This window comes from Triticum aestivum, chromosome 2B (genome assembly GCF_018294505.1).
Source record: "Triticum aestivum cultivar Chinese Spring chromosome 2B, IWGSC CS RefSeq v2.1, whole genome shotgun sequence".
NCBI classification, from domain to species: Eukaryota; Viridiplantae; Streptophyta; class Magnoliopsida; order Poales; family Poaceae; genus Triticum; species Triticum aestivum.
The window spans coordinates 749,545,523-749,566,451 of record NC_057798.1 but is presented as its reverse complement, the minus strand read 5'-3'; the positions used below and the strand labels follow the sequence as shown (position 1 = coordinate 749,566,451).

Sequence of the window (20,929 nt, the reverse complement as noted above, 5' to 3'; positions counted from 1 at the left end):
GAGGTCTATTATAGTACCGAAACTACGTCATCTCTCGCTCTATAAATATAAGCCAATGACTTTGGAACTGGCTAATAACTCCATAGGGCCTATGATTGATAGTCAATTTTAATCATCACAGCAAAAATTGGATTAGGGATTCAGGGTATCTTTCTCCAGTACTAGTAGTTTTTTTTTTTTTTTTGAGAAACTCCACTACTACTACTGGCCGCTACTTCTGGCCGCTCACAAAGAATATTGCCAAGGCTAGGTAGCTAGTACGTTCCATCTGCAGCCTTCCAAAAATACTGCCCAACTGCCTGTGATGGATCACCAGCTGTACGGGGACCCGTCCACGAACAGCTTCTCTCCGCTGGAGGCGCAGATCTTCTCCGGCCAGCTGCCGCCGTGGCAGAATATCAACGTCGACCTCGACCTGGATCTCGACGTCCTCGAGGACGACATCGTCCGCGAGCTCTCCGGGAGGCCGGCAAACCCGGCATCGTCAGGCTCCGGCTCTGGCGACCCCGGCTCCCATAAGAAGCTCAGTCACAACGCTTACGAGCGCGACCGCCGGAAGCAGCTCAACGAGCTCTACCTCTCTCTCCGTTCTCTCCTCCCGGACGCCGACCACACTGTAAGCTATAGCTACAGCCTACATCTATAATATTAGTGTCAGGAGGTCCTCACAAAAAAAATATTAGTGTCAGGAGAGGTAGCATGAGAGGAATCAAGAGTTCCTGATGTGTCTTTGCTGCCTTGTGGTTTTGCAGAAGAAACTGAGCATTCCGACGACGGTGTGTCGAGCGCTCAAGTACATCCCCGAGCTGCAGAAACAGGTGGAGAATCTGGAGAAGAAGAAAGAGAAACTTGCTAGTGCGAACTGCAAACCAGGGGTACTGAGCGCGAGCGGCAGTATAGCTCCAACTGTGTCCGCTACTTGCCTCAACGACAAGGAAATCATGGTTCAGATTAGCTTGCTGAGAGATACGGATGCTTCTACAGCTCTACCTCTTTCCAAGTGTATAAATGTACTGGAGAACGAAGGACTTGAGCTCGTCAGTTCATCGACTTCCTGCACCTTTGGGAACAAAATGTTCTATAATCTCCATCTTCAGGTAAATCTTTTTCTGTTAATACTAATCATAAGGTGGATGCATACAACACACACCACAATCATATATACCACCACATAGCATCTACCAGTTTTTCTTATTTGATAAAAGACATCTTGATTCAATCGATGCATCCAGGTGATATAATCGTCTAGCCTTTGCATAACACAACGCACATAGCATTTACGAGTTACGCACATGTTTCTAGTATTGGATATTACCTGTACACTCATATGACGCATGCCCTGTTGTATCTTGTATGCAATGTTCTATACCTTAGTTATCTGTCAGAATATTATATGCACATTTCTCTTATATGCAACTAAAATGTATCAGAGGTCATGGTTCTATTTGAAGGTTGCCAAGTTATTCACAGTTCTTCAGAAGAAATTTGGAACCTACCGTACAGTAAGTGATTTACCAGAGGGTCCTACGCACGCTGCCTCCACCTTACCCACATGCTTGGAGGGTTGACCACAGACCACTGCCACGTGCACACAATGTCCATGTCAAATAAAGGGCATACAATGTGGCAAAAAGCCCCTCGGAACTTCTCAGCCAGAATGCCAATGGTGGTGTTGCAGGGACCTTTCCCCTGGAAATGACGATGGGGTAGCACTGGCTCTTCTAAGGCTTTGTGGTGCTAGCCCGGGGAACAGAGTAAATGGCCGCCCACAAGCATAGAAACGGACATTAGAGGCGGCTCGAATACACACCTCTCAAGCAGTTTTGAGCTCCGCCTCTAGGAAATAATCGCTAATACTCCTAGTTCCTAGTATTATAGGCAGTTCTAGAACCGTCTATGATAATTTTCCACCGCAAGAGGTTTCTGGACAAAAACCATCTTCAATACTTATGAAGTGGTACACGGTATTCTATGAGACTAGCCACCGTGGGAGTAACTTCAGCAGTAACATTGAGTCCAACTCAGCAAATTTGCTTATGTGGCAATGAGTTAATGAGGAGAGAGGTAGTTACAGTAACTTAGCTAGTTACTGTAACATCACATGTCCCAATGCAATATGAGTCTATAACCTAATAAATAAAGCTTTGCATGTTACCATACTTATGTTACTACCCACTATGAAGATAGTAACATAGTCTAGGGATATGTGTATGTTACTAGTGTATGTTACTATGCATTGTGGCTAGTCTGATCAATTGCATCCGATAGTTTTGTACTCCCTCCGATCCTCAATACTCTGCGCATAAAAAAAGTTTGTTTTTTCCTCAATGGTCTGCGCGCTAGGATCATGCAGCCAACCTTTCCTTCTATGCCCCTGCTTTTCCGCTTTAATTTAGGAAGGAGAGGGAAAGCTGCCGTGCATGCAGTGGCCGCTGGCTGGCATGCGGAACGACAACCAGTTAAAACGGCAGCAGTTACCACTCAGCAAGGTATTGGTGGATACGCTGCACGCTGTTGCGGGGTAAGGCTAGCCATAGTGGAAGTAACTTAGGTAGTAACATAGCACATCCCAAGACATATATGCTTATGTGGCATGAAGTTAATGAGGAGAGATATGCTTGTGGTAACATAAGATGTTACCATAACATAACGCGCCCTAATGCAAAATGAGTCCACAACATAATAAATAAAGGCTTGCATGACACTACACTTATGTTACTACCCACTATGATGGTACGTAGTAATATAGACTAATAATATATGCATGTTACTAGTCTAAGTTACTATGCACTATGACTAGCATAAAAGTGTCAAGTTTTTTGCATGCTGGGCTTTCCTTGGTATCCGGTCTGAGACTTATGCGCAAACTAAAAAGAATCCGAGGGTGTATTTATAGGCGGTTTCTACCTTAGAAATGCCTGTATTTTCATTTTAGGGCTGAAAATTTACATATGTTTGCAGCTAGCCCTGCATTCCAAATCCACAAGAAAATCATACTCCCTTTGTTCACTTTTATAATGCCTTGAAGACATTTCAGACAGGGTGCAAAGTAGCTCATTTTCAGTTGTCTGAAACGACTTATAAAAATGAACAGAGGGAGTAGTAAACAACCATCATAAATTCATCATATCACATATAGATCCCCATCCGCATTCATCTCATAATTGCGCTGCACTTCATAATACGTTCATATCATTTCAAATGTCTATGACCAACATTTGCAACAAAGTCCTATAGCTAGCTGAAATCTATAGAATAGTACTGAGCAAACAAATAAATAAACATTTCTGTTTTGTTGGTAACGTGTTGCCGTTTATTTTGTCGACCAATCACGCCAATTGGGAAAAGAGTTTTGACATCGGTTACTCTGTATTGTGCCCACACTGTAGAGCTATATGCTCAACCATCTGTTATGTTCTGACTTCGATGTCTTCTCAATAATACTCAGATTTCGCGTTCCAATGTGACTGTCAGCCCCGTCATTGGAATTGAGGTTCATAGATAAGATGTGGGAATTCTTAAAGGTCAATGGGTCATACATGCAGAACACCTTGATTTCTAACTGAATAACAACTTACTAAATGTAAAACATTTCAAATATAAATGGCAGAGTTATAGATGCTGCAGATGACACAAAGGTAGTCTTACTCGAACTGGTGTGAGCATGCGTTTTTGTCCGATTTTTTTTGTGTAGAGCAACTAAAATAGAGACACGTCCCAGATGTGGCATTTTAGTTGCACCACACAAAATACTCTTAGATAAAATGATTTGTGTTGTACACCACAAGGGCACAATAGCAATAATGTGTGTATTTATCCTTGTTTCCACAAAATAACATTCGCTACACTTAAGAAGCGCACACAGGCATTGCAAAGTTAATAGCCATAGTTGCAAAATCAGTGTGCATAGGCATTGCAAAATCTATGTGCATATGCATTATAGAATCTTCCTAAATATATTGTTTTCCACAGCTTAAGCGTCAAGTTAACATAAACACAAATACATTGTTGAAAAGAATAAAAAAAAGAATGCATAATTAGTATATTTCTACAACTATAGTTACACAACTAAAGCATCTATCTAATTAATGTAATTTTGCAAATCTAGTTACACAACTAAACCATCTATGTAATAAACCTAAACCTATTGGTGGAAGGATTATACTCATGGTCGTCGGGGGGGGGGGGGGGGGAGACAACAATGACAAGGGGTTTGGCGGTGGTGACTACTCTGATGTGCCAGCGCACTGAGCCTTGAGCTTGATGGCAAGCTGGTGGCATGAGGAGGGAGGCACATAGGCGCAGTGGGGTGACATTATATGGCAGAACACACACGCCAACCCGCTAAGCCTACTGGTCATGAAAACGATGGGGTGAAGGTGGTGTGTGTCAAACCTAGTGGCATCGTGCGGCAAGTCTGGTGGTGTCGACGCCTTGGAGAAGTGAGCTAGGGTTTAGCAAATTTTAAATGGGATGAAATGGTCTCTTGTAGTTAGTGATTTTCGGTGTCAGAGACAATGTTGAAGAGAAAGCCGCCTCTAATACTTAAAGTCAGGAGGTGTTTCCACCTCTGAAACCATCTCCAATAATATTTCAATAGCTAAATTACATTATGTTTGTAGCCAGCCCTACAATACAATTTTGATTTAGTTACTATAGCTCATACCAAATATCACGTATAAAAAACACCTAAAATTTATCGCATCAATTGCATAAATTCTAATCACAAAGTGCATTCCATGCCATTGTTTGATACAATAGGATCTTGTTTACTTATATCACAAAATAATTCATGAGATCACAAACTACAACTCAGTTATACTAGTAAAAGTACTACAACTATTACGAAACAAGTTCTACTGATAAAATATCCTCGGAAGAGCTGCTGCACACCCACCAGACCTGGTATAATTGGTTGCACCACTTCGCTCCTTTAGTGCGACTGCAGCGGCCATAGAAGGGGCCTCTTCTCAGGACCGGCAACAAGGATCGACGGAGTGGTGGCAATCACTGAAAAATAGTGTGCTATAGTGCCGGTAATAGCACACTATAGCGTGTAGAGAATTTTCTCGCTAAATAAACTAGTGTACAATGTCTCGCTAATATCACACTATAGCGCGCTATAGCACGCTAATAGCATGTTTCAAGAGGCGGCGCTATTTTGTGTACCGTGCTATTTTTTTCATTGCTGGCAATACAGCACCCCCCCCCCCCCCCCCTTGCAGATGCAAAGGCAATGGTGGTGGTGGTTCCTTTCGCAAGATACTCCATAGATGGTAGGGAGAAAATGACTAGATTGTGATTATTATGGCTCAAGGGACAACCCAGTTTTGAGAGGGTTTTGTGTAGAAATCAACCTTAAATGATTTCTTATTTTAGAAAAAAGAGTCTTGCGGCAGTGTCTAGATATCCATGATGGATTTCTAAAATAATAGTCATGGATGCCACTGCTAGGCTTTTTTCCGACTGAGACACCATAACTAAGCAAGGAGTTTTCATCCTACATTTTCAGCATAAACCAAGTAAAAGTTGGTTGGATAATTTTTACTGTCCAACTTCGGGTTGATCCCATTTTCATTTGTCGGAGGGATCAACATAAGGAAGAACACACAGTTTTCTCTCGGAAAAGAAACCACACCCATATTTATTTATTATTTCAAGAACAGTGCAACCAATATTGTAAATGCACGGGATATGTGAGAAATACATTATGGGTCTACACTTTCATCTTTCCAACATACGATTGAAGAAGCCCTATTAATTTTTAAGATCGCTATATGGGTTTTACAAAGTCAATAGTAAAGAATAACCATATCGTAGATCACCACACATGACACATAGTTATTATCCATTTCTCTTAAAACTGTTATAACAAATCGTAAAAATACGTTTTGCATCACTTTAGAAGGTACTACTTGGAAACCAAATTATTAACATCATGAAATATGGACTTCTTTTAGATAAAATGAAATTTAGAATTTAGAAGCATGTTTTATGCATTTTGGTAGATTTCCAAAACATAAGTCACGAAGCGAGACTTTTCTGAGAGGCTCTGTAAATCGCCCATATATTGTAGAGGTGATACGTGATGTCCTTTAGGTTCTCTAGAGGTATAGTATCATGCTTGTTTTCTAGCACGTTCAGTCTGTGGTGATACTTCTTTTTAACTATCTTTGAGATGATGTATACTGGCCAACTTAGAAATGATATCTCTATCGCCTTTGGTAAATAAAAATATATGTTAATAGGCGTAACTATTGTACAGTACTGAATATAGCAAGCCAATTCAAACTCAAAAGGAAAAAGTATGCCAATAGAGTTTTTATTAATGTACTGTCCTGATATGTGAAACATGCATGACTTCTTCACGCACACAAGATTTAAATAATCAGGAAATATTGACTTGTTTGTGTGAATATCCAATTCGGTTGCCGAGCTCATCCTAAATTCAAAATAAATACTATAAAATTTCAAAAAATCCTAAATTTTTGTTGTGGTGAAAGATGCTTGAGTGCGTAATGTTCGTGTCAAGTTCCAGAGCATTCGGACATCCGAGTAAAAAAAAAATCAGGTTCAAGCAGTGCACAAACAGTAAACTTCTCAAATAGACCCAAATTTGTCTGTTTTGCTCAGAGCTACTTAGATGTCCAAATGCTCTGAAATTTGGCGCAGACATCATGTACTCCGGAATCTTTCACCACAAAAAAATCGGAATTTTTTAAATTATTTAATTATTTTAAACAAATTTACTGTTTGCTCCTGGGCTCATCTAAGCCCAGGAGCCAAAACGCCGCGTCCTTGTTTGTGTTGCTTTTGTGTTAAAATCTACACTTACGTGTGTCAGAAATAGTTGCTTTTACTATCAGGGGCCTAACTATTTCATCTCACCATTTTTGTCGCGACAGAGAAGTCAAGGAGCACTAAACATGGAGTGCCCATCGTTTTGTGACAAATTGGAACAAGCCATCAGGAGAACGGCGGGACTATATCTGCAGCACTAGAGGATTATTGTTCTTAACTATCATAAATAAAGATTCCTTAAATAGCTATGAGATGCATGTACCATGCGTGCTGCGTAGTGGGTGCCCCATATAAGTTTGTATGTGGCGTTCGTGATTATTGATTGTATGTGCTTGAGTAAGTACCTTTTGTCACGTATGAATGTATCTAATACATAGAGGTGAGTTTGGTAAGATAAAACAAACAAAATAAATAAATATGATGTGTATGTGGGAGTAATTGCATCTGGAAGACTTTCTTTTTGAAACCCCCTCCCATATATTAATTAACTTAAAATATTCATACAATCATCCGTTACAAAATCAGCCACGCAGGGCGGAACACTATTAAGGAGCACACCATCGGACTTATTATCAAAGCTGAACTTCGCAATCTCGTGCGCCACCCTATTAGCCGTTCTTTTAATCTCGGGTATCTTGCAATTTATCATCATTTTGGCTAAACTCAAAGCTTCTATCTTTAGATCCACCAGAGGAGACCTGTCTAGAAGATCATTTCGAAGGAAAGAAGCCACAAAAGAACAATCCGTTTCTAAAATGATGGCCTTGTGGAGAGTAATACCAATGTATAGCCCCGCAAGGGTCGCTCTCAGTTCCGCTTCTTCCGCGCTATTGCACACCCCAATATAATCCCAGGACGATATGATAACTTCTCCAGTATGGTTCCTGGCCACGACGCCCACACTTGCAGCCCTTAAAGCCTCCACAAAACTTGCATCAACATTAATCTTAATGATCTCCGTAGCGGGAGCCTGCCAAGTCACAAGATTCTTTCGCATATCATTAGTAAAATTTAAGCCATCCACCCTCTCTTTACCTTTGATGCTAATCTCCATCTTGACAATGGGATGACAGGACGAGAAGGACGTCCAGTAATTCTGAATGAACCTCACCGAGTCAGAGATTTTTTCCTTTCCCTTACCAAAAATCAAATCATTCCTCAGATGCCAAGCCCTCCAAAACATGAATATAATTTGCTCACGCACCGGCGGCCTTACTTGATCCAATAAGACAAGTAACCAATCCGGCCCCGTAAAATTGAAAACCACTTCATCTGGTAAATTCCACACCTCCCTTACCGCCAGACGTAACGCACGAGCCTTAGGACAGCTTACCAGTGCATGAAATACAGATTCATCTTCTACGCCACAAATCGAGCACAGACCAATGGTAGTTTGGTGGTGTTTAACTCTGTTAACTTGAACCGCCAAACTTTGTGTCGCAGCACGCCATGCAAAAATTCTGATTTTCTGAGGGATCTGAGCCTTCCAAATAATATTCCATAGCCTCCTTTCCCCATTAGCAGCACCACTTGAACTCCCTAACTCAATCATGGAGTCCTTAAGTTTGAGCGCCAACTTATACGCACTTTTAACTGAGAATAAACCATTTTTTTCGTAGTGCCAAGCAATGAAATCTCCATCACCGACAGTCAGAACACGTAACTTCAAAATTTCGTCCGCATCATGTGGAAAGAACAGATGCCGAATAAGATTCTCATCCCATCTTGTTGAGCCACTAATGAATAATTCAGACACACATTTGAGTCCGGTTCTGTTCCTTTTTGCTGAAATTTGAAGCCCCGAATCTCTAGGAAGCCAATTGTCTCTCCAAATATTTATATTTGCACCGTCGCGAACTCTCCAAATGACCCCCTTTTTCAGCAGCTCAAGACCATGCATAATACCTTGCCAAGTAGTCGATGTCACCTGAGGGAATACAGTGTCTAGCAAATGCCCATGAGGATAATACTTTGCTTTCATCACCTTTGCACATAACGAGTCCGGAAAGACCAATAAACGCCAAGCCTGTTTCGCCAAAAGCGCTTGATTAAATAATCTCAAATCTCTAAAGCCCATACCTCCTTCTCCTTTGGGTCTTGTCAACTTATCCCATACTAGCCAATGAGTTTTCTTCCTATCCTCCTGGTCACCCCACCAAAAATTCCTAATAATTTGGGATAACTCTTCACAAATAGAAGCAGGAAATTTAAAAATCCCCATGGCATAGACCGGAAGAGACTGAATGACTGACTTAATCTGGAGCTCCTTCACACCACTAGAAGCATATTTTTCTATCCAGTCTGAAACCCGCTTAAGCGCTTTATCTTTTGTAGATTGGAATTTACCAGCCTTCATCCGCCCTTCCGGCACAGGTAAACCAAGATATTTATCCTCAAAACCATCAGAGGTGATTTTGAGAACCACCAAGATAGAAACTTGATCTTCCAGGCTACACTTTTTACCAAACAAAATGGAGCATTTATCCGGACTTAGCAATTGACCCGTCCCCTCCTCATAAGCAACCAGAATCCGTTTAATGACCAGAGCTTGCTCCAAAGAACCCTTAAAAAATAGGAGGCTATCATCCGCAAATAATAAATGTGAGACCCCTGGAGCATGTCTGATCAGCCGAAAATCCTGAATAACCCCTTTCGCCGTAGCATCATGGAGTAACAACGACAGAGCCTCAGCCACAAATAGGAAAAGGTAAGGAGATAGAGGATCCCCTTGCCTGAGGCCACAAGAAGGTTGGAACGAATCTAACAACTGACCATTAAACCGCACAGAAAATTTCACTGACGTCACACAGATCATAATCCACTTAACCCACACTGGAGCAAAACCATATGCCCGAAGCATACTTTCCAAGAACCTCCAGTCTACACGATCATATGCCTTGGCTAGGTCCAGCTTGTACGCACAATATTCACCTCGGCTGTCTTTTAGCGTACTCAACGAATGCATACATTCAAAAGCTATAAGAGCATTATCAGAAATTAATCTTCCAGGGATGAACACACTTTGGGTTGGAGAAATCATACCGTCCAACTGAGGTCTCAGTCTGTTGACAAGACACTTGGAGATAATTTTATATATGACATTGCATAGACTGATTGACCGAAAGTCTTTTATCGACTGGGGGTTCTTCACTTTCGGAATAAGCACAATAGTTGTATTATTTATCCCCTCCGGCATACATCCCGATATAAAGAATTGTTGAACTGCACGAACAATATCTTCCTTTAGCAAACCCCAATTCATATGGAAAAAGCCAGCTGGAAACCCATCTAGCCCTGGAGCCTTCAACGGACCAATTTGAAAGAGCGCATCACTAATCTCTTATTCAGAAAAAGGCTTACAAAGATCCTCATTCATCTCATCATTCACCAGAGGTTTCACAAGAGAGATAATATAAGAAGGGTTTACTGTCTTGTCACAAGAGTAGAGATTCTTAAAAAAAGAGTTTGTGATACCTTTCATCTCGTCCACATCATGAGAGAGGGAACCGTCGCTCCTTTTAAGGGCCGAGATATTATTCTTCTTAGCTCTCCATGTGGCCTTTTGCTGAAAGAATTTTGTATTCCTATCACCCCATTTCATTTTGTCCAAACAAGATCTCTGCTTCCACATGATTTCTTCCTTAATCAAAAGTTCATCCATCTCAGCCAGGATTTTCTTCCTTTTCATAACAGCAGTATGGTCATTTCTTTTGAAAAGCAAATTTAATCTCTTTCGCGCCGTTTCAAGCTTTTTGGGCAAATAACCAATATGTTCCTTACTCCACCCATGAAGAGACTTCATAAGACTGTCCAACTTATTTGCCACATCTCCCAGGTCACTGACATGCGTACTTTTATTCCAAACCAATTCAATTTGATCATTCAGCGCCCCAACCTCTCTCTCCCAGTACGCTTCATATCTCAGATTTTTAATAAGCATCCCGGGACGAGGAACTCCCGTCACTTGAATAAGAAGAGGACAATGATCTGACCTTGAACTGATAATATGTTGGACCGTACAATTAGGGAACATGGAGGACCACCGAGGACAAGCCACCGCATGGTCAAGACGCACTTTCACATTTTTGTGACCTTCCTGCTTGTTATTGTAAGTACAAGGAACACCCGAAAAACCCAAATCAAATAAATTGCATTCCGATAAAACCTCACGAAAATTTGCCATAAGTTTATCCGACCGCTTATTCCGAGAAAAATGCTCATTCTGCCACATAGCTTCGTTAAAATCACCAACCATAAACCATGGTCCGTTCCCAAGCGGCCTAATACGCCTTAACAATTCCCACATCACATACCTTTGGCTTGCCCTTGGTTCACCATAGACAAAGGTACTTCTCCATTTACTGCCATCTTCTTTGCAAATGTACATATCAATAAAATGTTCACCATATTTGTTCAGCTGTAGAGTATAAAGGTCATCCCAAAAAACTGCTACACCTCCACCTTTTCCTGGCAAAGAAACAACAAACACATTTTTCATACCCAAGCGGTAGCGCAAACTCTCAACATACTCTTTATTTTTCCTTGTTTCAGAAAGAAAGATAACGTTGGGTCAGTGTGTCTTTGAGAGGCACACCAACTCTTGGACTGTCCGAGGTTGACCCAGACCTCGGCAGTTCCAGCTAATTATTTTCATGGCTCCTGACGGGTGATATCATGCTCGCCCGTCAGTTGACCGGCAGCCCCAGGGCCGGTTGCTTCCTTAGTATTGTTCCCTACATCTTTTCCATCCTCTACATCTTTTTCATCCCCTACAGACTCTCTTCTTTTGTCCTGATCCACCTCCACTCCCCCATCTACCTCTTCAGTTACATGAATAGTAGACCCATCTATGCCTACTCTAGTACCAACTCTCTCAACACACACTCTTTTACAATTCATACTCACATCCATAGCATCCCTAACCTCTAGACTTTCAGTACTAATACTATTCATGCTTAACACGAAGTCTTTGTCATCAGGGGATCGCCTCTTGCTACCTGCCGTACTCTCAAGCATGGCAGCAAAAATCATCTTGCGACTGGAGAGCTCGCTGCCGCTGTTTGGTGGCGTGGGGATGCCAAAAACCACATGTTTAGCACATGCAGATTGCACCATCTCCTTCTCTTCCTGCTCTTCTCGATGAAGCCTCTTCCATCGCTGGACTCCAGCAGTAGCCAGAGCACGCTGCTGTACGCCATCAGCAGCAGCACCCTCGCGACCACCATGAGCTTTAGCCTTCGCCTGATCCATAGGCTGTGCATCCCCCATCTGCGGCTGCTTCTGCATAGACGCCATAACAGCAGCAGTAGGAGACCCAGGAGCACCCAGGTTAGAGTGGAGGTGCTCCCCAGGTCCCTTATCCATCAGCTCACTCATTTGACCAGCCGGAGCTCCTGAGTTGGTGTTGAGGAGTATATTAAATTAAACCCTTTCTTGCGAAAATGACAAAATTCGTATATTAAAACCAACCAACTATTACAGGACCATTCTTCAAATGTAAAAAGACACTCGTCTATGCCACGCCGTGAGCAAAATTAGATGCTGCATGTACTGTAAAGTATGAATGGAATCTTTAGAGGCTCGCTTATAGAAGGAATAAAGAGACAAGCAACTTCAAGCATTCGGGGCCTCCGCCCAAGAATGGCATGTGAATGTGATGGTACGAAAAGCACAGACTACGCAAGCGCGCTTTGAGGAACAAACTTCTCAACAATCACAATATAAAAAAGTATATGACGCTATGTATATGACTATGGTTGTGGCTTGAAAACCCCGCCTAGCTTTCACTGAATGGGACCTTGAGGGGCTCCCGAGTCGCTCCCGCGGGCGACTCCGGAAGCCAACCCTAGCGCCGCCTCTTCTCGACCCCCGCCCCGGCCTCCCTCCCCTCACCGCTGCCGGTGGCGTCGCTGGCCAAAGGCCGCGTGGCATAGACGGCGGCAGGGCCTCTTTCTTCCGTGCGCTGGAGGTGTACGTCGCGGGGTGCGACCTTCCGCAGCGACGGCGTCGGTTGTGGGGCCCTCCCCGGGCCCTGCCCCCTCCCCTCGATGGTCTGGCGTCTCGATAGTGTTGCCCCCTCCCCCTCCCTGTGGTGGCTCGTGCAGTTCCAGGTGGTGGGGGACTCACTGGCTGCGGATCTGGTCCCCGCATCCCAGATCCGGCCGGTGGCGACGGCAGGCGTGTGGGTGGTGGCGGTGACCTGGCTAAGGTGGTCGCGGGGCGGCCAGGCTGCTCCTTTCGGGGTGGAGGGGCGCTGGGCATCCATGGCCGGGGGCAGGCTGCGTCTTCGGCGGCGTGCCACAACTGTTGTAAGGTTGGTCAGGGCTGCTCCTCGAGGACTCGGCGTGGATGTGGGTTGTCACGGCATGGTGGTAGCTCATGGTGGTGGCCTGGATCGTGTCACGGCGGTGGCTCGTCTCCTCCGGCATTGGCCCGTCGGTGAGCGGCCTGTGTTAGCCTTTTATTCCTCTCCTCGTCGTCCAGGCTCTATCTTCGTTGAAGGGCTGGTCCGCTCCCAGCTGCTGTCTGTTGCTCGTCTCAGGCATGTGGCTGCGGGACGGATCTCGTCTCGCGCCCAGCAGCAAGATCGAGCTCGTCGCGCGCAGGGCAGCAGGACCGAGCTCATCTCGCACCCGGTGCAGCTGGACGGGTCGATGGAGGCCAATTTTGGCCGGCATTTTTGGTCTCAGCGCTGGGGGCCGCCTAGGGGTGTGAAAGAGGTGATGTTTCCACTCGTCTCTTTGTTTGGGGTAGCGACAGGCCTCGGATGAGGTGGTGTCAAGGTCTTAGATGTTGGGGCGGCGGCCCTGGTGGTGGTAGCGGGGTGCTCATGGGCAGAGCCCATGGCTTGGTGATACCCGGTGACCATGGCCGTGTGGGCGGCACGGTGGCCGGGGTGTGGCATTCAGTGGCGGTGAGTGTTGGCTGGGGTGAAATTTTGTTCTGTCTTCGGACGGACCGGCGGCGGCGTAACGCGTTCTCTTCTTGAAGGCGTCGTCGCGGCTTTCATCGCTAATCATGTGGCTCCAGGGCAAACTCTGACCCCCGGGTCGGACGATGGCGGCGCGTTGGCGTCGTAACCTTCTTGGAGGTGCCGCCTTGGAGCGCACAGTTTGTCATATGCGGATTCATCTTTTCGCGATGGCGTGTTGAAGGTGGAGGACCCCGATTGCTCTTGTAGTGTTAGGGATGGTGTTGTTGTGCTTAGCACCTATGTATCCCGTCTTGGGTGTGTGTGTGTTGTCGTGGGGCGTGTTGTATTTGGGCTGTGGTTGATTGTTGCTTTGTATATAAAGCGGGGCGAAAGCCTTTTTGACATGTATATGACTATTGATCCGGAAATCCGTTGGTGCTCCCGGGAGCGCGTGCTCCTACGCGTGAAAATATTTTTTGAAATGTCAAAAAACAATTCAACAAAAATTCTACGTGTTCTCTGTCACATTCAAATACTACAAGCAAATTTGTAGGCAAAAAGATTAAACATTTTGGCATGTGCAAAATAAATAAAACAAACACCAAATGTTACCCTAAAATGTCACCCTAAATTTGTTTTTTCATCGGTGAAATACCGCTGCTCCGTTTCGCATGAAATTTTGCAAGGATGCTTGCGACGCTAACACGAACATTCATAAAAAATAAGAATTTTTTAAAACATTTACTATATTTTTTGGTTTACAATTCACGGCGGAGCGCACGCTCCCCGGAGCCAAAACGCCAATTCTCACTGTTGGTCATAGTTCCTTGCTCCCATGGACGGAGAAATAAATTGGTGTACTACTATTGATTCGAGAGCAGAGCGCTAGGCTTGGTGGTGCTAGCAGGCAGTAGGGGTCAGTTTGGTTCTTGTCCTGGCCCTTGTGCCTGGGAGATAGCGATGCCTGTGTGGAAGGATGGAGCTAAAAATTTCTGCCTGGCCAGGCTAGCCGGAGAGATACGTGTTTGCTTAGTGCCTGGCCTGGTGTGGTAGTACTAAGAAATAAAATATAGCATAAGAAATAAAACAAGGGTTGCTATTGGCCGGCACATGTCCCCATACTAGTATTACAGTCCAGGCAGCTAATTAGCCTGTGCCCAGGGCCCCAGGCGTTGTAATTTGGAAGCCTGGCAGGCTAACGAAGATGCCTGGTTATCCAGGCCAGGCTCCTACTTATCATTCCAGGACGTGAACCAAACACGTAGTAGCTAACTACAGGCAAGCTCCAGGCCAGGCTAAAAGTCACGAGGACACAAACTAAACTGACCCTAGGTTCGAGCAGAGGACGTGGTGTGTTGATCAGCAGTCGCCCGGCCACCTAGATTTTTTTTTGTTTCCCCAATGCATGCTCAATCATCTACTGGTCCATGAGTGTGACCATCGGTGCTATTTGTATCACTACTAACGTGCGGGAGACCCATCAAATAGTTCTGTTATAGACGAAAGCTAAATCGAACCTCAAATTTTAAATCCTGAAATTCAGTACACCGAACTCTTTGATCCCGGTCTATTTTGAACCTTGAGGGAGTTCCCAAACAGGGATTATCGATGTGGCATGTTAAATTCCGGGATTATTCGCTGCGGACTCGACTGGGCGTCCCACCAAGCATGAAGCGGTTTTTTTTCTTTTTCTTGACACGCGACCTAAAAAGTCTCTCTTTCTCAACGCACGATGTAAAAATTCCAAACCAAAATGACTCCTGCGGATAGACTCAATCTTCGGATCTGGCAGAATTGAACTCACCCGGTTAGCCACTAGAACAGAAGACTATGAGTGACATAATTAGAGGCCCACAATATTTAGAATTTTTGTCGAAAGAGACCACCTGCCGGATGAAATTGTCAAAAAAAATCCCTTCAAAATGAAAGTGACAAAAAAGACCCTCTCAACCGTGACGGCAGACGCGCCAGGCGACACGTGGCACCTGCCGCCACGGCACCAGGCGGCAGCTCCTGCCGCCACGGCGCCAGGCGGCAGGCTCGGCATAACGGCAAAAGGCCGTCGCGACGGAACGGGCTGGCGATGCTGGTCCCGGCCGCCTCAGGGGCTGGCGGCAGGACTGTGCCGCTGGGCCCGACCGCCTCTCTCGCTGGCGGCAGGTCTCTACATGCGCGCTGCAGTCCCGCTCATCGTGAGTTTATGCTTATAGATACTAACAACCACACATCGATCATAGAAGTAGGAGTAGGAGTAGGATGAAATGAATTCCCGACTGTGTAGACGCTTGATGAGTTTATGCTTAGAGATACTAACAACCACACATCGATCATGTACGAGTAGGATGAAATGAATCCCTGACTGTGTTTTACTACTAACACATGTAGACGCATGCAGAGACCTGCCGATTAATCATTGCTTTGTCTACAAAAGAAACCTGCCGCCAGCCAGAGACGCGGCCAGGCCGAGCGGCACAGTCCTGCCGCCAGCCCCTGAGGCGGCAGGGGCCCACATCGCCGGCCCGTTCCGTCGCGCCAGCCTTTTGCCGTTATACCGAGCCTGCCACCTGGCGCCGTGGCGGCAAGGGCTGCCGCCTCGCACCGTGGCGGCAGGTGCCACGTGTCGCCCGGCGCGCCTGCCGCCACGGCTGAGGGGGTCCTTTTTGTCACTTTCATTCGGAGGGGTTTTTTTTTAACAATTCTTTTCGGCAGGTGGTCTTTTTTGACAAAAAATCCAATATTTAAGCACACACCGAAGTGTCGGACTTTGAAAACATCACGAGTTTAGAAAAATATACGTGGCATTTCATAAAAACGTATGTGCAATGTAAAATAATATTTGTGTGATTCAAACAAATGTTTCGTCCATTCAAAAAAAATGTAACATTTCAAGAATATTCACGAGTTTCAAAAAATGTGCTTGTGACATTTTCAAAAAGAAGTGTATACAATGTAAAAAGATGTTTGAGTGATATAAAAAAATGTGTCAGACCCTTAAAAAGAATATACGTGGCATGTGTTTGAAAAAAGTGTATATAATTTTAAAAATGTGTAACACTATACAAAAATGTTTGTGTAGTTGTCGTTAGGAAAATGTAAACCGTGTATTCAAAAAATATTACTCCTCACACACTCACCCTCACACCCACACTCCCACTCTGTTGCTCCTCCTGCTAGCTCCTGTATCTATCTTAGATGCAGCTAGAAGTTCGACCAGGATGACCAAGCCATTCAGGTGCAGGGCACTGCAGATGCAGATCGCCCTGCTCCTCATCTTGCCCGCCGCTGCTTCCCGGCTCCTCATCTTGCCCGTCGCTGCTTCCCTGCTCCAGGCCAACGACACTGCTTCAGTTACATACCTAGAAAAACATGTATTTAAAATAAATGTAAATAATGTATCTGAAAAATGTCAAAAGTGTATCAAAAAACATTTCATGTTTGCGCTACAAATTTACATTGGCTACTGAGAATAATTGGACGTGTGTAAAAAAAGAAAAGCGGTTACCGGTAAAGAAACAAAGCAAAAGCAAAAAAAATATGAAGAAAATCAAGAAAGAAACAAAAAATCAAAAGTATAACGAAGTAAGAAGAACCATATAAAACCAGTGAAAAAACAAAGTATAACGAAGGAAAAAAAACAAAATAAACAAAGAAAAACCAGAGCAGCACGAGCGACTACGCTAATGGGCCGGCCCAATTCAGCGAATATACCGGCTAAATCCCCTCAAGGTTCAAAATAGACCGGGATCACAGAGTTTGGTGTGCTCATTTCAAGGATGAGAATTCAGGGTTTGATTTAGCGTTCGCCTACGAGTTCAAGGTTTATTTTGGACTTTTTCCTTTCTTCAGGAAGGCGCGAGAAAGATAGGAACCAGTCCGTCGAAGTGACAAATACAACAAGAGAGAGGGTCATTACTCTCGCAACAAACCCACATATTTCCACGCCGCCTCCTCGCAAGAGATGGAAGACGACATGACACTAATAGACATGGACTCATAATGGAGTAACGCTAGAGCTACGAGGAATTACATACGGATTTAACGGGCCTGCTGATGTGGAGGCTTACGACCGGAAAAGAAAGGGAGGGAGGGGCTAAAAGCGTGAGACAAATCCGTACTTTTACAACAATTGCTCATAAAGGAATAGCCTTACGCAAAACGCGCGGATTTTCAAAACATGGGGCAACGGAGCACTTTACTTTGAACTGCTCTAAAAAGATGCTTAAAATATTTGAATTTTTTTTACATGTATATGCATGCATGTGGTCTAAGTAACTGTGAAATTTCGTTCAATAATTAATACTCCCTCCGTCCGGAAATATTTGTCATCAAAATGAATAAAAGGAGATGTATCTAAACGTATTTTAGTTCTAAATACGTCCCTTTTTATCCATTTTAATGACAAGTATTTTCAGCGGAGGGAGTACATTGTATTACATGCTGCAAAAAAAAATTCTGCCCCAAAACACCAAAAAACAAGCCCCTAATTTTCATGTATTTTGTCTTTTTTGTATGTTTTACATGCGAGCATGTATATTGCTGAAATTTTGGCCTCATATATTGCATTGCTATACGTTCATGCACACAAAAAATTGGAAAAAATTGAACCATAAAAATATGGGTTATTGAACTTCAAAATAAAGTGCTTCATTGCACCCGTGCTGAGAAGTCAATTTTCGTGGCCTTGCGCTACTTTCCAGCCACATGCGACACAAGACGTGGATGATGAGGCCGTTCCTCAAGTGACTATAAGCCACAGTCCAAGAGGATGCTAGCCTCGACCACCGATCGACGAGGCAGACAGTGCTTGACGGGGTGATGCTAGCGCATCCAAGCTCAGAGTGATTGGAAGCACACCTGGCGTGAGAATATACATAGGCAAACTGAAGATTCAGCATTTCTTTCTGCCCAAATCCTAAAAAGTGGTCGGGTGCTACTTTGCCTTACAGAGCATTCGGGCTTGCGCGCCGTCCGATCAACATCTCGCGGTCGCGCGCGTTTCAGTGTAAACCGGCGATATATCGATGCGCGCGTCAGGTGTCCCCTGGTCGTGGCGTCGTGGTGGAGACCCGTTGGGCCTCAGTGCGGTTGCGTCTCGCCTCCCCTCTCCTATTCCTCTCCACTCCCCCCATTCGAAACTGCTCCAATCGAGCGCAGCCGGGGCGGATCTCGCCGGCCAATCCCTCTACCCATCCCTCAAATGCAGCGGTCGAGACCCGAGAGCAGCGGGCGGCATGTCGGGGATTCGACGGTCGTCTTCCGCCGGAGTGAGGGCGGGACAGCGGGCGTGGCGTCAAGGAAGGCGGTGCAGCACCGCAGACGCGACCGAGGAGGGACGATGCGCTGCAGGCCGCGGCGGAAGGAGCAGTACCGGAGACGCGGCAGAGGAGGAACGGCGTGCGCGGCCGTTGTTCTGTTGGCGTAGCAGAGGGGCAAAATCGCGGTGAATCCCCTGGTATGCCCATCGATCTCCTCCGGTCTTCTGCGTTTAGATTGTCCAAATCGACACGCTCTGCCACTCCGCCGCGGACAGAGGAGAAACGGCGCGCGTGCGGCCGTCGTGTGGTTTTTGCAGAGGTGCCGAATCGCGGCGGGGTCGATGCGCTCCTCCGCGTTTGACTAAGTTGAAGAAATCGAATATTAGATGGTAGAATTGATGGAGAACTCGTTAGATTGGAGAGGGACGACCACACGGGGCATTTCGTGTTGGTAGGATTCGAAGGCAAGCCTTGGTGTTGTAGGTTTTCGGTATTGTAGATGTTGAGGTTGATCCTGATGGGTGACTGACTTGCCTGAATATGGTTCATGTGTTGCCTGCGCATGTGTTTTGACGGTGTTGTTGGTTTAGTGCACGACAATAATGCTTTCTCGCATGTCAATGTTGCCCTTGTTTTGTGAGTGACTTGCCTGATATGGTTCATGTGTTGCCTGCGCAGGTGTTTTGACAGTGTGTTGTTGGTTTATTGTAGGACAGTAATGCCTCTCCCATGTCAATGTTGCCTTGTTTTTTGTGATGACTTGCCTGATATGGTTTGTGTGTCGCCTACGAAGGTGGTTCGACAGTGTGTTTTGATTTAGTGCAGGACAGTAATGATTTAGCAATGGAAAATGTACATGTGATTTTTTTTGTGTGTTCATGAGGTAGGAAGTAATTCAGTAGAGGGAGGTTAATAGGGTGGCCCTATAATTGGCCCTATTTTGTAGGACAGTTTAAGCATTTCATGAGAATTCATTCTGTGATTTTTTGTTCTAGGTGCCTTGATTTGTTTCAGATTCTATAGGAAATGTAGAGGGAGGGTAATAGGGCCAATTATAGGATAGTTTTGTAATATAGTGAAAATCAGATAGTTTACAACGTTTTTCATTGTCCATTTTTTTTAAATTGTTGTTTGCTTAGTTTAGTACGTATGGTTTATGTACGTATGGTTTTACCCATGGTTTTAAAACTGATTTTTCTGCCATATACCAGGAATAATTGATGGCAGCAGTAAGGGCATTCAGGAAGACCGCCCTTCAGTCAACTAATGCACAAACTTGCCCAAAACACCATCAACCGATTAGTTCATGCAACCAACAAAACCAGCATAACCTAGCCCGAAACCCCAAAGGATAACATCCAAGAAAATGAGCTACAAGGGCTTCTTTTCTGATTTTATTTTGGTTGCACTTTTTAGAATTTAGGTTTTTGTTTTACCACAAAACCATCAGTTGCCTACAAAGCATTATGTACTTGCCTACATCTCAACACAACTTGCCTAGAATTTAGTTGCTTGCTGAAACACAAGGCTGGCCTAAATAAACCCAGTAGTTGCTTGGCTAAACACGAGTTGTTTGCTGACCGCACTGAACTTGCCAAGGAAAACCCTAGTTGTTGTACAGTACAACCATGACCTAACATGAGAGGACAAAACATTTCTTTTTCTTAAATACAAGTCAGCCCGCAAAAATTCCCACAAAAATTGCTTCATAATCACACTGGACTTGCCCAAATAAACCTTACTCTTCGTTTATTTTTCCTTAACATTTCATAATAATTTGGGGGTAATTTTATAATTGAAGTTTGAATGTTACAACACATTATCATGTTATGTTGTATCTCTTGTTTTGCTACATTGGGATTTTTAATCGGGGGTGCTAAACGAGATAGCTGCGGGTAAGCTTCTCTCCCCCCCCCCCTATTTTTTACAGCCACATGCTTTCTTTCTTCAAGCACCTCAC

At 44.6% G+C, this 20,929-nt stretch overlaps 1 protein-coding gene across 1 annotated transcript; it reads left to right on the top strand.

The window, feature by feature from the left end:
* Nucleotides 1-256: 256 nt before the first annotated feature.
* On the top strand, nt 257-7,154 carry LOC123042436 (protein IRON-RELATED TRANSCRIPTION FACTOR 2-like). The gene is made up of 3 exons (XM_044464886.1): nt 257-616; nt 753-1,097; nt 6,906-7,154. Exons 1-3 carry the CDS (start codon nt 305-307, stop codon nt 6,999-7,001), a joined length of 753 nt encoding a protein of 250 aa, XP_044320821.1. The 5' UTR covers nt 257-304; the 3' UTR covers nt 7,002-7,154.
* The last annotated feature ends 13,775 nt before the right edge of the window (nt 7,155-20,929 follow it).

Bases quoted from the DNA above. Each gene is read 5' to 3' on its own strand.
- LOC123042436 (XM_044464886.1), top strand. From the start codon at position 305: ATGGATCACCAGCTGTACGGGGACCCGTCCACGAACAGCTTCTCTCCG. The intron at 617-752 runs GTAAGCTATAGC...GTGGTTTTGCAG, and splicing joins TCCCGGACGCCGACCACACT to AAGAAACTGAGCATTCCGAC. The intron at 1,098-6,905 runs GTAAATCTTTTT...TTGTCGCGACAG, and splicing joins TCTATAATCTCCATCTTCAG to AGAAGTCAAGGAGCACTAAA.